Source organism: Halichondria panicea, chromosome 4, assembly GCF_963675165.1.
Source record: "Halichondria panicea chromosome 4, odHalPani1.1, whole genome shotgun sequence".
NCBI classification, from domain to species: domain Eukaryota; kingdom Metazoa; phylum Porifera; class Demospongiae; order Suberitida; family Halichondriidae; genus Halichondria; species Halichondria panicea.
In genome coordinates, this window is record NC_087380.1 from 986,452 (window position 1) to 1,002,979 (window position 16,528).

Here is a 16,528-nt window from a genome sequence, read left to right on the forward strand (position 1 = left end):
GTGTGTGTGTGTGTGTGTGTGTGTGTGTGTGTGTGTGTGTGTGTGTGTGTGTGTGTGTGTGTGTGTGTGTGTGTGTGTGTGTGTGTGTGTGTGTGTGTGTGTGTGTGTGTGTGTGTGTGTGTGTGTATCTTAACTGATTCATTCACCCTCTGTTCTGTAGTGCCTACTCCTCCAGTGACTAGTAGTGATGGTGGTGCTGGGGCTATAGTCGGTGGTGTCATTGTTGCCGTGATAGCCATTGTGGGAATGGTAAGCATCATTCTGGCACTGATAATTTTAGTCATTATAAGGACAAAGCAACTTACACAAGCAAGGTGAATGTTCATGTGGAATGATAATAGTAAAGTTTATATTACTATACAGAAGTCAACTTAGGCAGTATCAAAACAAACCACAACCAGCTTACGAAGCACCAGACCAGGAGACCTTTTATGAAGATGTGAGCAAGCTGGATGTGGGTGGCCCCCCCACAGCTATTGAGCTGAGTGAGTGTCCAGCATACGCACCCACTGTGTCAGGGGGTGGGCAGAGGAGATAAGAAGATCATAATGATAATAATTATAAACCCTTTATTTATTGTATTTTAGTAGCGTTATACAATTGTTTTCATTGTGCAATCATTATAGCACGTACAATTACAGCAACTCAGATTGTGTTCACTTCATCATTAGTCATAGCTTAATTGTGCATCATTGTTTGGATGGTGTCTTTCCACGTTTACAGTTGATCATTGTATAAGAGAATGTAAAGTTGTTTCTTCAACACGAAGACGTATAAACAACAAATTACAAAACGTGTGTTTACGTAGTTCTGTGTGCATGAACAAAGAGACGGCTAGTGAGTCAGTGTGACAGATCGTTGGCATCAAACTTCTCCTGATCGTAAAGCTCCGCCTTTATCATCCTCCCTTCAAACCATCGACCATTGAGAGATTTATTATAGCAGCTGCTACAGCCTCTGTAGAGGTGGAGGAAGAAACACTAATGACACAGGCTGTTTATAGCCTGTGAGATAGAGGGGAATTTAGGGGGAAAGAGGACTAGAGTGTGGGTGTGTGGGAGGTTGTATAGAGAGAACTGTATGCATTCCAATGATTGAGTGGGCGTATATCAAAGTGAGGGCGATTCTCACTGCACTGGACACAGAGAGAATGGCTACTGTAACTCTATTTCTCTGTTGTCTGCCGGAAAGTTTTTCTCTTGTGTATGCATGGACAGCCTACTTTGTGTGAGTGCAATGCAGTTGCAACCCCTAGGCCTAGAGTGTATCTACTCTAGTCTGCACCGCTTTAGAAAATTCAACGGAGATGTAACGTTGAAAAATCGACCTAGCGAACCACAAAAGACTGGACTTGTATCGGACAAATGTGGCGGACTTACAAAATGGGCAGTAATAACTACGATTGCCCCAGACACGACTGAAACGATGACCGTACTCTTGGAGAAGGCACCAGAGTTTTGTCTGCTAGTGGTTGGAGACAGAAAGAGCCCGGACACATACCCCCTCAAGTCACACCAAGACCGTTGCATCTACCTCACTATTGATAACCAACTAACGCTTTCCTTGGACATTATATCATTGACTCCTGAAAACTCGTTTAGCAGAAAAAACATTGGATTCTTATACGCTATTGCGAACGGTGCAAAGGTCATTCTGGATATGGACGATGACAATGTTCCCATCGAACTAGGCGGTAAATTTTTCCCGATGATTGAGGAAGTTGGCACCTTCACATCGTGGATGTGAAGAAGGAAGGGCACGTTTGGAACCCCTACCCTTACTATGGTGCTGCTCAGGCCTGGCCTCGAGGGTTTCCACTCGATCGAATCGTACCATTAGAGCGAAAACTACCAACTCAACAAGTCAAGTGCCTACCTATTGTTCAACAGTACATGGCCAATCGTGATCCTGACGTCGATGCCATCTACCGTCTCTCACACTCCTTACCCATGGACTATATCAGTGACAAGAAGCGAATGGTCCTACCTCATGGTGTGTTCTGCCCTTATAATGCACAGGCTACAATGCATCTGCACAAAGCTTTCTGGTCCATGCTCCTCCCCAAAACTGTTAGTGGTCGCGTCTCAGACATTTGGCGATCGTACATCTCCGAGTATGTCATGTCCTACATTCCTGACGTGTGTATGATGTTTGCCCCACCAGCTGTTCGTCACGAGCGCAACTCTCACGACTATATGAGGGACTTCTACAGTGAGCTGCCTCTCTACATGATGGCCTCTCAGCTTGTGGAGACGTTGGCTATTCACCCCCCACAGTTGGCTCCTCTGCAGGAGGTCCTACGAAACACCTACCTCATGCTATACGAGATGGAAGTTCTGGAGGAAGATGATGTCAAGTATGTCGTTGCTTGGATTAATGACCTGAACAAAATTGGTTATGAATTTCCATCGCTTTAATTTTTGGCTTAAAACTTTATGTATTATATTACGTTATAATTATCCGTATCGCTAGATTGTGCAGAATATGGCAATTAATTTTGTTATTGAGTTTTTGAGTTCAAAAAATTAACTATCAAACGGTATTCTTTTATTGAGTGGGTGTAGCTATATCGTGGGGGCGTGTCTGTTTCTGCAGTGTTGCATGGCTTCTGCCTGATGTGGCTGGATATGGATAGGTAACAGGATGAGAATTATCCACATTAATTAATTAAAAGAATCTGAATGGCTACTGTAACTTTATTTCTCTGCTCTCTGCTGGGAAGTGTTTCTCTTGTGTATGGACAAACTTCGAACTTGAGTGAGTTGATATGCAGTGCAACTAGATCTAATGTATAAATACTGTGAACTAGTTTATAGCTCTAAATCTAAATCTTGTGCTATACTGTAGATTTAGTAGATCAACTAGTATATAGATTTGGTATCAGAGCATCAATTAATGGCATACAGTTCGACTGGCATCACCCACTGAGCCCTCTGGCACTGACCACACTGGAGAGATCATCTCGTTCTCTGATGTTGGATCAGGAGTTGGTACTAATCCACGAGCCTGGTATTGCTACACTGACCCTGCTGGTGTAGTGTGGCAGGGTCCTGGTGGGAGTACATTGCCCATAGTTCTGGGCAGGGCTGCAGTTGATGATGAACTGTTCATCAGTGGTATTAATATTCCTGGAGCCGTTGTTCTGCATCGTGGTCCCATGCATTTCAGTCCTGATGGAGAATATTGCTGTGTGAGGAGTGCTCAAGACCCTGCACAGAGGAGATGTGTCACCTTCAGTGAGTGCTGACTATATTGTCTATGTCCAATATTAACCCCCACCCCCCACAGCTCCCTGCCCCACACTGAGTCCACTGTCTAATGGAAGGATCTCATACAATGCAACCACCAACATGGCCACCTACACCTGTGATACTGGGTACACCATCAGTGGAGCTACTCCGATAACTTGTATGAGTGATGGTACTAGTGCTGGTACCTGGTCTCCATCACCACCTGCAGTTACTTGTACAAGTAAGACCTTATATATATTTAGTGTGTGTTTATTTTCCCCAACGCAGTCGTCACCTGCCCTGTCCTAACTTCCCCTACCAATGGAGCCTTGTCCACTACTAGTCGGGACTACCTCACTGTTGTTACATACAGCTGTGATACTGGCTACGTCCTCACTGGTAATAGTGGTAGTGCTAGAACATGTCAAGCTACTGGTCAGTGGTCAGGAGTGGCACCAACATTTACTTGTCCACGTGAGTTAGCAATGGAGGGTTGGAAGTAATGGTGATCCTGAAGCATCTCCCCACAGCTGTTGACTGTGGTTCCCTAGCCACCCTCTTCAATGGAGTAGTGGACACATCCTCTGGAACCACCTTCATGATGACTGCTACCTACACCTGTAACACTGGATACAACATTGTTGGCAGTGAGAGCAGAACTTGTGGAGCAAGTGGAACAAGTGGAGCAACTACACCAAGTGATGGAGTTTGGAGTCCAGCTGCACCAGTTTTTTGTGAAAGTATGTTATCCCAATGTCTGTGTCCTTGCATGATTTCCTACAGTCTTATTACTGAACGCTTTGTGAGTGAGAACTTAATTGATCTGTTACAGTTGTCAACTGTGGTTCCCTGGACGACCCGTCCAATGGAGCAGTGGACACATCCTCTGGAACCGCTTTCCTCCAAAGAGCTACCTACACCTGTAACCCTGGATACACTCTGACTGGCGGAGATATGACCAGAACATGTCAAGTTAATGGAATGTGGAGCTCTAGCGAACCTGCCTGTGAATGTGAGTGTGACCTACACAGCTTCAATACTACTCATTGCTCCCCTGCAGTCATTGTCCTGTCCATTGGAGGCACTGTCTACAACACTAACAACACAGCTCTGTCCTTCTCCCTCATTGGAGAGGGCTCCTCTGCCCTCACCTGTCACACTGAGCTATCCACCTGCTGCAGGGAACAAGACAACCCCAATGGAGGGACTCTCGGAGGTTGGAGAGGACCAGATGGGGTCAGTTTACCTTCAGAGGCTGACTTTGGAGCAACAGCTGAGGGAGGATTCTACGTCACCAGAGGTGTCAGCACTATCAGCCTGAATCGACGAGGCACTGTTACTTTTGCAGGAGGTCTCTATTGCTGCACTATTCCCAGAGCTAGTGGTGCCAATCAAACATTCTGTGTGGACGTGCAGGGTGAGTTGATATTGTTATGTTTAGTTTGACTGTTTACTTTGACTGTGCAAACGTTGATTACTACTATGTGAGAGTGTTTTAAATTCCTTTCAGTTCCTATATCAGCAACTGAGCCAGCAAGTACATACACTGATGGACCTACAGTTGCACTGGGAGTGTTGCTAGCTTTCTCTTTTGTTGGGAATATTGTGTTCATAGCTTTACTGATAGTTGGAAGAAAACGTACACAAACAAGGTGAGCGTGTAGGAAGTATATGATTATATTGCATTGACAATACCTCTACAGAAGTGAGCTCAGTGATCATGAGACCTACAGGAAAGAACAACAACAGCCAGTTTACGAAGCACCAGACCAGGTGGCCTTTTATGAAGATGTGAGCAAGCTGAGTGTGAGTGGCCCCCCCACAGCTATTGAGCTGAGTGAGTGTCCAGCGTACGCATCCACTGAGTCAGGGGGTGGGCAGAGGAGAGAGGAACATTGTGTCTATGACAATTAACACTTGTTATTATATCTTTGTATTACTAGTAAGTATGTATATGTGCCCTTTCGTTTTTTTTGCACAAAGACTGATATTAAAGTTTGTTTACATGTCTTTTGTATTGCTCAGACACTACTTGTTGAAAATTTGTATTTAATCATCATTATCCGCATTCACAATGATTGAGTGGGCGTAGCTCCTGCATGTGTATATAATATAATCATGCATAGCTTCTAGTGAAGTGAACAAAGAGATGGCTACTGTAACTCTATTTCTCTGCTGTCTGCTGGGAAGTGTTTCTCTTGTGTATGGACAAACTTTGGCTTTGGGTGAGTTGAAGATCTAATGCAGTGCAGTGACTTACCTTCCATGCACTAGCTAGTCTATATAGCTATTGTTGTTTGCTCAATATTGATGCACTGCATGATGGTATATAGTAGTATAGGTTCTGTATACTAGCATAATTATAGGATATAATTATATATAACATCAGGTGTTATTATATATGTGAGCTGTTGTGCAGCTAATAATTAGTTATAATTATGTAAGCATGTTTGACATGTCCAGTTCGATTGGCATCACCCAATGAGTCCCCTGACACTGATCACACTGGAGAGATCATCTCATTCTCTGATGTTGGATCAGGAGTTGGTACTGACCCACGAGCCTGGTATTGCTACACCAGAGTCGATGCCACTGGTGGTGTAGTGTGGCTGTTCCCTAATGGAGTTCATTGCCTATAGTTACTGGCAGGAATGCAGTTAAGGAAGAACTGTTCATCAGTGGTGTTCCTGATGCCGTTGTCCTGCATCGTGGTCCCACACACTTCAGTCCTGATGGAGAACACTGCTGTGCGAGGGTTGCTATAGATGGTGTCACTGTGCCGGTTATGGAGGTTGTAAGGAGATGTGTCACCTTCAGTGAGTGCTGACTATAATTATTGTCCATGTCCAATACTAACCCCCACCCCCACAGCTCCCTGCCCCACACTGAGTCCCCTGTCTGATGGAATGATCTCATACAACCCAGCCAACAGCATGGCCACCTACACCTGTGACACTGGGTACACCATCAGTGGAGCTACTCCGATAACTTGTATGAGTGATGGCACTAGTGCTGGTACCTGGTCTCCAACACCTCCCACTTGTACAAGTAAGACCTAATTATAGTGTGTGTTTATTTTTCCTAACACAGTCGTCACCTGCCCTGTCCTAACCTCCCCTACCAATGGAGCCTTGTCCACCACTAGTCGGGACTACCTCACTATTGCTGCATACAGCTGTGATACTGGCTATATCCTCACTGGTAATAGTGGTAGTACTGCTAGACAATGTTTTGTTACTGGTCAGTGGTCAGGAGTGGCACCAACTTGTCTACGTGAGTTAGCAATAGTGGGTTGGAAGTAATGGTGATCAAGCATCTCCCCACAGCTGTTGACTGTGGACCTCTGACTATCGCCAATGGAGCAGTAGACACATCCTCTGGAACCACCTTCATGATGACTGCTACCTACACCTGTAACACTGGATACAACATTGTTGGTAGTGTGAGCAGAACTTGTGTAGCAAGTGGAACAAGTGGAGTTTGGAGTTCAACTGCACCAACTTGTGAAAGTATATGTTATGATATGTTGTGGCCTCCCATTATTTCCTAAATGCAGTCTTATTACGGTCAGTGAGCGTTGGTTAGATATGTTCCTCTGTTACAGTTGTCAACTGTGGTTACCTGGACGCCCCCTCTAATGGAGCTGTGGACACATCCTCTGGAAGCACTTACCTCCAAAGAGCTACCTACACATGTAGCCCTGGATACACTCTGACTGGTGGAGATATGACCAGGACTTGTCAAGTTAATGGAATGTGGAGCTCTAGTGAACCTGCCTGTGAATGTGAGTGTGACCTACACAGCTTCAATACTACTCATTGCTCCCCTGCAGTCATTGTCCTGTCCATTGGAGGCACTGTCTACACTAACAACACAGCTCTGTCCTTCTCCCTCGTTGGAGAGGGCTCCTCTGCCCTCACCTGTCATACTGAACTATCCACCTGCTGCAGGGAACAAGACAACCCTAATGGAGGGGCTCTCGGAGGATGGAGAGGACCAGATGGGGTCAGTGTACCTTCAGAGGCTGCTATTGAAACTACCGCTGAGGGATTCTACGTCACCAGAGGCATCAGCACTATCAGCCTGAATCGCCGTTGCAGTGAAACGAATGCAGGTGTCTACTGCTGCACTATTCCCAGAGCTGATGGTGTCACTCAAACATTGTGTGTGAACGTGCAGGGTGAGTTGATATAAAATAATTGTGTTTATGTTTACTTTGACCGTGCAAACATTGAGAGTAGTTTATAATTAATCCTTTCAGTTCTGCCATCAGCAAGTACATGCACTGATGGACATGCAGTTGCACTGGGAGTGTTGCTAGCTTTCTCTGTTGTTGGGAATATTGTGTTCATAGCTTTACTGATACTCATAGTTGGAAGAAAACTTATACCAGAAAGGTGAGTATATATGAATTATTTGCATTCGTTTGAGAATACCTCTACAGAAGTTATCATGAGACCTACAGGAAAAAACAACAGCCAGTTGTTTACAAAGCACCCAACCAGGTGGCCTGTTATGAAGATGTGAGCAAGCTGGGTGTGAGTGAGTGTCCAGCGTACGCACCCACTGAGTCAGGGGGTGGGCAGAGGAGAGAGGAAGATCGTATCTATGACAATTAACACTATAATTACCATGTTTGTTTACGTGTCCTTTGTTTTGCTCAAAAACTGAATACTTTATTGAAAATGTTGATACTTAATCATCAAGAATGATTGAGTGGGTGTCAGCTCCTCTATTAGAGTGTGAATGGGGGCGTTTCTTTTGCTTATATATTTATATGCAGTCGTGCATGTATATTGTATCTTCTAGTTAGTGTACTGGACTGCATAGAGAGAATGGCTACTGTAACTCTATTTCTCTGCTGTCTGCTGGGAAGTGTTTCTCTTGTGTATGGACAAACTTTGTGTGAGTTGATATAATTATGCAGTGCAGTGGCTTACCTTCCCCTAGCTATAGTCTATATACCATTGTTTCTTGCTCAATATTAATGCACTGCATGAGGGTAGTAGCTAAACACAGTGTACATGCCGGTTCTATGCTTGAGAATATCATAGACATGCATCTTATAATAATATTATGAGCTGTTGTCAATTTGTGCTAATAATTATGCATGCATGTTTGACATATCCAGCAGCACCCAATGAGCATAGCTATGTCCAATACTAACCCTCACCCCCACAGCTCCCTGCCCCACATTGAGTCCACTGTCTAATGGAAGGGTCTCATACGATGCAGTCGCCAACATGGCCACCTACACCTGTGACACTGGGTACACCATCAGTGGAACCATAGATAGAAGAGCAACTACTGCAATAACTTGTACCTGGTCTCCAACACCACCCACTTGTACAAGTAAGACCTGAATTTATATAGGTACACATGCATGGAAGTGCAAAGTCCTCGCTCAAAGTCCATTTACATGGCTAATGACGTCATTTATTTGTACGACTATCCTTTAATCTAATGATCGGCACTTAAGAAAGCTAGGTTGTTGTATTCAAAGATTGGTAGTAGTTAGTGTGCGTTCATTTTTCCCAACACAGTCTTCACCTGCCCTGTCCTAACTCCCCCTACCAATGGAGGCGTAGCCACCCCTAACCTCAACTACCAAGGCATTGCTACATACAGCTGTGAACCTGGCTACGTCCTCACTGGTACTGCTGCTAGACAATGTCTTGCTACTGGTGAATGGTCAGGAGTGGCACCAACTTGTTCACGTGAGTTAGCAATGGTGGGTTGGAAGTAATGGTGATCAAGCATTTCCCCACAGCTGTTGACTGTGGTTCCCTGGACGCCCCCTCCAATGGAACAGTGGACACATCCTCTGGAACCACCTTCATGATGACTGCTACCTACACCTGTGTCACTGGATACAACATTGTTGGTAGTGAAAGCAGAACTTGTGGAGCAAGTGGAACAAGTGGAGCAACTACACTAACTGATGGAGTTTGGAGTCCAGCTGCACCAGTTTGTGAAAGTATGTTATCCCAATGTCTGTGGCCTCCCATGATTTTCTTATTACTGAACCCTCTGTCATTGAGCGTTGGTTTATGTTAATTGATCTGTTACAGTTGTCAACTGTGGAGCACTTGCCAACCCCTCCAATGGAGCAGTGGACACATTCTCTGGAACCACTTACCTCCAAAGAGCTACCTACACCTGCGACACTGGATACACTCTCATTGGAGGCAACACTCGAACTTGTGGGGCTAATGGAATGTGGAGCTCTAGTGAACCTGCCTGTGAATGTGAGTGTGACCTACAGCTTCAATACTACTCATTGCTCCCCTGCAGTCATTGTCCTGTCCATTGGAGGCACTGTCTACAACACTAACAACACAGCTCTGTCCTTCTCCCTCATTGGAGAGGGCTCCTCTGCCCTCACCTGTCACACTTAGCTATCCACCTGCTGCAGGGAACAAGACAACCTCAATGGAGGGGCTCTCGGAGGGTGGAGAGGACCAGATGGGGTCAGTGTACCTTCAGAGGCTGACTTTGGAGCAACAGCTGAGGGATTCTACGTCACCAGAAATGTCAGCACTATCAGCTTGAATCGAAGAGGCAGTATTACGTTGTCAGGAGGTGTCTACTGCTGCACTATTCCCAGAGCTGGTGGTGCCAATCAAATATTCTGTGTGAATGTGCAAGGTACAGCATTCGTGTGTGTGTGTGCGTGTGTGCGTGCATGTGTGTGTGTGTGTGTGTGTGTGCGTGTGTGTGTGTGTGTGTGCGTGCGTGCGTGCGTGGGTGCGTGCGTGCATGGGTGTGTCTCTCTTATCCACTCTTCTGTTCTGTAGCTCCTACTCCTCCAACAGTGGCTGGCACTGATGTTGGGCCTATAGTCGGTGGTGTCATTGTTGCTGTGATAGCCATTGTGTGGTTAGTAGTGGGCATCATTGTGGCAGTTATCATAAGGACAAAGCAACTCACACACGTGCAAGCAAGGTGAATGTTCATGTGGAATGATAATAGTAAAGTTTATATTACTATACAGAAATCAACTCAGGCAGTATCAAAACAAACAAGAGCCAGTTTACGAAGATGTGAGCAAGCTAGGTGTGGGTGGCCCCCCCACAGCTATTGAGCTGAGGGAGTGTCCAGCATACGCACCCACTGTGTCAGGGGGTGGGCAGAGGAGATAAGAAGATCATAATGATAATACAAACCCTTTATTTATTGATGTGTGCTGTATTTTAGTAGCGTTATACAATTGTTTTCATTGCGCAATCATTATAGTACGTATAATTACAGCAACTCAGATTGTGTTCACTTCATCATTAGCCATAGCTTGTGCATCATTGTTTGGATGGTGTCTTTCCACGTTTACAGTTGATCATTGTATAAGAGAATGTAAAGTTGTTTCTTTAACACGAAGACGTATAAACAACAAATTACAAAACGTGTGTTTACGTAGTTCTGTGTGCATGAACAAAGAGACGGCTAGTGAGTCAGTGTGACAGATCGTTGGCATCAAACTTCTCCTGATCATAAAGCTCCGCCTTTATCATCCGTCCTTCAAACCATCGACCATTGAGAGATTTAGCAGCTGCTACAGCCTCTGTAGGGGCAGAGGAGGACAGTATACAGGTCGAACAATTAATTATCAACTTTTATAGTGTGGGGGAATTAGGGTAGGATAGCGGGACTAGAGTGTGGGGGTGGGGGTGGAGGTTGATTGGCTAAGATAAAAATAATTATAATAATCAACATTATTCATAGCTTACATTCAATGATTGAGTGGGTGTAGCTCCCTCTAGTGGAGTGTGGGGGCGGTTATAAACACAGAGAGAATGGCTACTGTAACCTATTTCTCTGCTGTCTGCTGGGAAGTGTTTCTCTTATGTATGGACAGTTGGCTCTGAGTGAGTTGATTTAATATGCAGCAAGTATTGCAAACTTATTTATTTAGCTAGACCATTATAATTATAGTTTAAAAGGGAATGGCTGCCCACTCTACTTCGATATTCCCGATACCTGTCACTATCCTCATCACACACATACGCTTGTCCTCGTTAAAACCAAGTGTTCCCATGGCATCCTACGTAGATGCAAAATAACAGGTGAAAATGGCTAATTATTACCGATTAATCAATAGCTTAATTACCTGTGTACTCTTGAACTTCGAAAATTTCTGCATGAATTCACAGATTACTAGAAATGCATATATAATTATAAGAATATACAAGTATAGTATAAACATTATTTTGATTACTGCATGTACATAGCGAGTGATTTTCGTGAGTAAAAATTTCGTTTGACTTCATTGCCTGCACTGCATTGCATGTGTGTTCCGGTAAACCACGCCTACGTTTTCATGGGGGAAAATTTGCCCACGAAAAGAACAAATATTTTATTCCACAAAAATTACCCGCTATACGGTACTATAGAATGGCCTTAAAAAGCATTCTCAATCTCTCCAGCTATAGCTGAATTAGCAGGCAAGTTATACTCACAGTGTCTGCTCCGGTAATCTTGCCCTGGTTCCCAAAATGGCCCTGAAGAGTACATATACAAACAAGTTGTTCATTACAGACTGACTCACAAAACGAGACGAGTTATTGTTTCTGATTGTCCTTGCATTTCCGAATACTTCCAAAACGGGTTGGCCTGGATCACCTGCTCCTCAAGATTACCACGCGCCTGTGCATGACATTACATAACATATTTAAATAGTGACAATAACAATGGACACTTGTAGAAAGCTCTACCCAGCACACAATGAACAGTGCTATAATTATTTCTTAGTTTGGGTGTACAAATTCTTTATAATTATGTCTAAAACTACACAAAATTATAATTTTGCGGTATCAATTAACATGAGCTGCTCTCAGTGTCATAGAAAGTGGGGGATGACATTCCAATTTAATTGAGCTATAATAATATTACATATTATATAATATGTTATGTCATGTCATGCATAGGCGCGTGGTAACCTTGAGGAGCAGGTGATCCAGGCCAACCCCGTTTGTTGCCTAAAATTATGGCATATATACCCGTACTACCACATGCACAAGACCACTATTGATTGCGGAATTCTTGATAATTATTTTCTTAATGCTTGTCAAATTAACAATTTTGTTGCGGATATCTTGTTAATATGTAATTCATCCTCATGCACCCACATGTTATACATGTTATACATGCATTATGTTCATACAACCACAACAAAATTCCGTACATTGAGCTCGATTATGAGTAATTAGTTGCTATGTCTAGATTGTTTTAAGTATAATTATACTTAACAGACGTATATACATTGAGTTGGAGACAATGGCCAAAGCCGGTGACATTACTAACAGACTATCTCAAGGTGCTGGGTTCAGCCCCTCACTTAATTCTCACTGACGAGTTCATCAATTGTTTTGACGGCTCCTCTAGTCATGTGACCTACAGAGCTGTGCACACTGGAACAGAAACTGTATCTGCTGTGGAATTCATTAATTGCACTCATAGTACAAATACCTGAGTTTGTTTGACTGCAATGAAGGCAGGTCATGTGCACACTTCCTTGACATGACTTTTGTTATTACCATTGGATGCAGTGTGCTTTCAGTATCATAAGTAGACTATCAAGTGCTACAAGCTATAATTATTAGCTACATTAGGTATATGATATATATATAGCTATAAGGAGAATGTTTCCTTCAAGGTTATTTCTCTGTTGTCTGCTGGGAAGTGCTCCCCTAGTGTATGGACAGCCAGCTTTAGGTGAGTTGAAATTATGCAGTGCAGCTAGCTAAATAAACTAAGTATATAGCTATATGGAGAATGTTCCCTTCAAGGTTATTTCTGTAACTTGTGCTAGATCTAATTGCTGGTAAATATATAGTACTATAGATGAAACAAGTAGATCTAGGCTTGGTATCAGAGCATCAATTATGGCATACAGTTCGACTGGCAGCATCCAATGAGCCCGATGGCACTGACCACACTGGAGAAATCATCTCGTTCTCTGATGTTGGATCAGGAGTTGGTACTGATCCACCAGCCTGGTATTGCTACACCTACCCTGGTGGTGCAGTGTGGCAGGGTCCTGGTGGGAGTGAATTGCCCATAGTTCAGGGCAGGGCTGCAGTTAGGGATGAACTGTTCATCAGTGGTACTTTTAATCCTGATGCCGTTGTTCTGCATCGTGGTCCCACACACTTCAGTCCTGATGGAGAACACTGCTGTGTGAGGATTGCTGATGGCCCTGCACAGAGGCTGTGTGTCACCTTTAGTGAGTGCTGACTATATTATTGTCTATGTCCAATACTAACCCCCACCCCCCACAGCTCCCTGTCCCACACTGATTCCTCTGTCTAATGGAAGGATCTCATATGATGCAACCACCAACATGGCCACCTACACCTGCATGTGACACTGGGTACACCACCAGTGGAGCTACTCCGATAACCTGTATGAGTGATGGTACTAGTGCTGGTACCTGGTCTCCAACACCTCCCACTTGTACAAGTAAGACCATCATATAAAACTACTATAAAACGACGAAATTTGGCGAGCGTTTTAATTTGGCAAATTTACATTAGTTTGCTAGTGGATGCAACGTTATATTGCCGTAATATAGTAGCCACGCCTCAGACGTCAATTTAAAAAACACCAATTTGATTCAAATGGCTCATTCGCCAAATATAATACTTGCTAAATTTTCAACTGGTACCCAGACCTTTATAGAGAACTATAGTTAGTCTGTGTTTATTTTTCCCAACACAGTCGTCACCTGCCCTGTCCTAACCCCCCCTACCAATGGAGCCTTGTTCATCCCTAGTCTCAACTACCTCACCATTGCTGCATACAGCTGTGATACTGGCTACGTCCTCACTGGTAATGCTGCTAGACAATGTCAAGCTACTGGTGAATGGTCAGGAGTGGCACCAACTTGTTCACGTGAGTTAGCAATGGTGGGTTGGAAGTAATGGTGATCAAGCATTTCCCACAGCTGTTGACTGTGGTTCCCTGGACGCCCCCTCCAATGGAGCAGTGGACACATCCTCTGGAACCACCTTCATGATGACTGCTACCTACACCTGTAACACTGGATACAACATTGTTGGTAGTGAGAGCAGAACTTGTGGAGCAAGTATAACAAGTGGACCAACTGGAGTTTGGAGTCCAGCTGCACCAGTTTGTGAACGTATGTTATACCATAGATAGAGTAGAAGAGGGATTGGAAACGGAAGTGATTCACGTGATGTTTTACAATGAAGTCTACGTAGTGGCTCTGGTATCTCCTCATAACTCCAGCAAAAGCCCGGGAAACTTATTGTGTCCAAAGCATACATCTCAGAGCTACCCCCATTACTAATCACATGCCCCCTGATAGTAGGTATCAATTGGAAACAAAGAAAATATAATCTCGATTGTCGTGAAGTAGCTAGAGGTACACAGAGCGCTTTTTCATGCTTGTGTTCCTATAGTACCTTTGATTAGCTAAAGCTTTGTAACTAAATAGTGTCCTGTGTCCCAAATGGCCTCAAGTATTTGATGTTTAGCAGCAGAACTGCTCGTGGACTTCTTACAGAGAGCAAAACAATTCTCATGAATTATTCATGTTTAACCCTCGTGTTAAAAAGTAAGCCTCAATTAAAACCGCGGAGATACACGGATGGTACTTCGAGGGTACTACCGTTTCCAATCCCTCTTCTACTCTATCTATGGTTATACCAATGTCTGTGGCCTCACATGATTTCTTAATACTGAACCTCTCCGGTAAGCATTGGTTAAATGTGTAGTTATCAACTGTGGTTCCCTGGACGCCCCCTCCAATGGAGCAGTGGACACATCCTCTGGAACCACTTACCTCCAAAGAGCTACCTACACCTGTAACCCTGGATACACTCTGACTGGTGGAGATATGACCAGAACTTGTCAAGTTAATGGAATGTGGAGCTCTAGTGCCTGTGAATGTGAGTGTGACCTACACAGCTTCAATACTACTCATTGCTCCCCTGCAGTCATTGTCCTGTCCATTGGAGGCACTGTCTTCACTAACAACACAGCTCTGTCCTTCTCCCTCATTGGAGAGAGCTCTTCTGCCCTCACCTGTCACACTGAGCTATCCACCTGCTGCAGGGAACAAGACAACCTCAATGGAGGGGCTCTAGGAGGGTGGAGAGGACCAGATGGGAACAGTATTCCTGAAGCAAGTGATACCTGTCCTTCAGAGGGATTCTACATAATCAGAGGCATTAGTACTATTAGCCTGAATCGCTGTAGCAATGAATCGTTGGTAGGAGGCGTCTACTGCTGCACTATTCCCAAAGCTAGTGGCATTATCCAAACGTTCTGTGTGAACGTGCTGTGTAAGTTGATGATATATAGGCTGCTGTGTATATACTCTATGTAAGTGTTATGTAGTGTTCTATATTGCTTTCAGTTTCTACAACTGAGCCAGCAATAGAACCAGCAACTGAGCCATCCACTGAGCCAGCAACTGATAAGCCATCCACTGAGCCATCCACTGAGCCATCCACTGAGCCAGCAAGTACAGACATTGATGGACCTACAGTTGCACTGGGAGTGTTGCTAACAGGCTCTGTTGTTGGGAATATTGTGTTCATAACTTTACTCACTATAAAGACAAAGAAACATACACAAGCAAGGTGAATTATGTACATGTGTGATATTAAACAGTAAAGTTTACATTGAAAATATACTTCCACAGAAGTCGACTCAGTCACACTTATTCAAACAAACAAGAGCCAGTTTATGAAGTCCCCAGCAAGGTGGAAGATGTGAACAAGCTGGGTGTGGGTGGCCCCCCCACAGCTATTGAGCTGAGGGAGTGTCCAGCGTACGGCACCCACTGAGTCAGGGGGTGGGCAGAGGAAAGAGGAAGATCGTATCTATGACAATTAACACAACTATTATTATGTGCCCTACATGTGCATGTATGTAGGCCTTTGTTCCCAACCCCCCCCGATATAATTAATTAAATTCATAGCTACCAATGTTGCGCATGCACAATTATTGAGTGGGCGTAGTTCCTATGTAAGAGTGTGGGGGCGTGTGTCGTTGCATTTGACTAAGTGGTTACCAGAGGAGGTACGAAAACATCACGTGCGTGGACAATGGAATGTCAATTAACATGCAGCATAAGATGCTGATGATGGAGGGGGCGTATATTGAGACCACCCACACTATTTTGCTGCTGTTGATTGAAATTCCATTGTCCACACACGTGATGTTGATGACGTATCTGACTAGTTATTGACTCGTTCATTAATGAGCCACGCCTTCAGCACTTCTTTGAACCTGATTGGGCTGCAAAATTTCTGCAGCAGGAACAAAACCTTACA

At 44.2% G+C, this 16,528-nt stretch overlaps 4 protein-coding genes across 5 annotated transcripts; all 4 read left to right on the forward strand.

Moving 5' to 3' along the window:
• Positions 1–1,283: 1,283 nt before the first annotated feature.
• On the forward strand, positions 1,284–2,435 carry LOC135334914 (uncharacterized). Its single transcript, XM_064530287.1, has 2 exons — positions 1,284–1,719; positions 1,752–2,435. The coding sequence occupies exons 1-2, from the start codon at positions 1,426–1,428 to the stop codon at positions 2,415–2,417; spliced, it is 960 nt and encodes a 319-aa protein (XP_064386357.1). The 5' UTR covers positions 1,284–1,425; the 3' UTR covers positions 2,418–2,435.
• Positions 2,436–2,667: 232 nt separating this feature from the next.
• LOC135334890 (sushi, von Willebrand factor type A, EGF and pentraxin domain-containing protein 1-like) lies at positions 2,668–5,283 on the forward strand. Its single transcript, XM_064530256.1, has 9 exons — positions 2,668–2,757; positions 2,907–3,236; positions 3,289–3,471; positions 3,519–3,704; positions 3,761–3,970; positions 4,063–4,242; positions 4,291–4,647; positions 4,741–4,882; positions 4,934–5,283. The coding sequence occupies exons 1-9, from the start codon at positions 2,682–2,684 to the stop codon at positions 5,142–5,144; spliced, it is 1,875 nt and encodes a 624-aa protein (XP_064386326.1). The 5' UTR covers positions 2,668–2,681; the 3' UTR covers positions 5,145–5,283.
• Positions 5,284–5,356: 73 nt separating this feature from the next.
• LOC135334904 (sushi, von Willebrand factor type A, EGF and pentraxin domain-containing protein 1-like) lies at positions 5,357–7,933 on the forward strand. The gene is made up of 9 exons (XM_064530277.1): positions 5,357–5,455; positions 5,694–6,046; positions 6,102–6,278; positions 6,321–6,503; positions 6,557–6,739; positions 6,835–7,014; positions 7,063–7,410; positions 7,492–7,627; positions 7,675–7,933. The coding sequence occupies exons 2-9, from the start codon at positions 6,016–6,018 to the stop codon at positions 7,847–7,849; spliced, it is 1,413 nt and encodes a 470-aa protein (XP_064386347.1). The 5' UTR covers positions 5,357–5,455; positions 5,694–6,015; the 3' UTR covers positions 7,850–7,933.
• Positions 7,934–7,980: 47 nt separating this feature from the next.
• On the forward strand, positions 7,981–16,170 carry LOC135334896 (E-selectin-like). 2 transcript variants are annotated; one of them, XM_064530264.1, is made up of 9 exons: positions 7,981–8,135; positions 8,412–8,582; positions 8,774–8,947; positions 9,001–9,207; positions 14,170–14,364; positions 14,963–15,136; positions 15,185–15,532; positions 15,607–15,832; positions 15,895–16,170. In XM_064530264.1, exons 1-9 carry the CDS (start codon positions 8,066–8,068, stop codon positions 16,037–16,039), a joined length of 1,710 nt encoding a protein of 569 aa, XP_064386334.1. In that variant the 5' UTR covers positions 7,981–8,065; the 3' UTR covers positions 16,040–16,170. The 2 variants fall into 2 exon arrangements, with proteins under 2 accessions (XP_064386334.1, XP_064386337.1); XM_064530267.1 differs by lacking the exons at positions 7,981–8,135; positions 8,412–8,582; positions 8,774–8,947; positions 9,001–9,207 and adding exons at positions 13,308–13,449; positions 13,505–13,685; positions 13,944–14,117 and having other exon boundaries at positions 15,895–16,169.
• Positions 16,171–16,528: the final 358 nt, after the last annotated feature.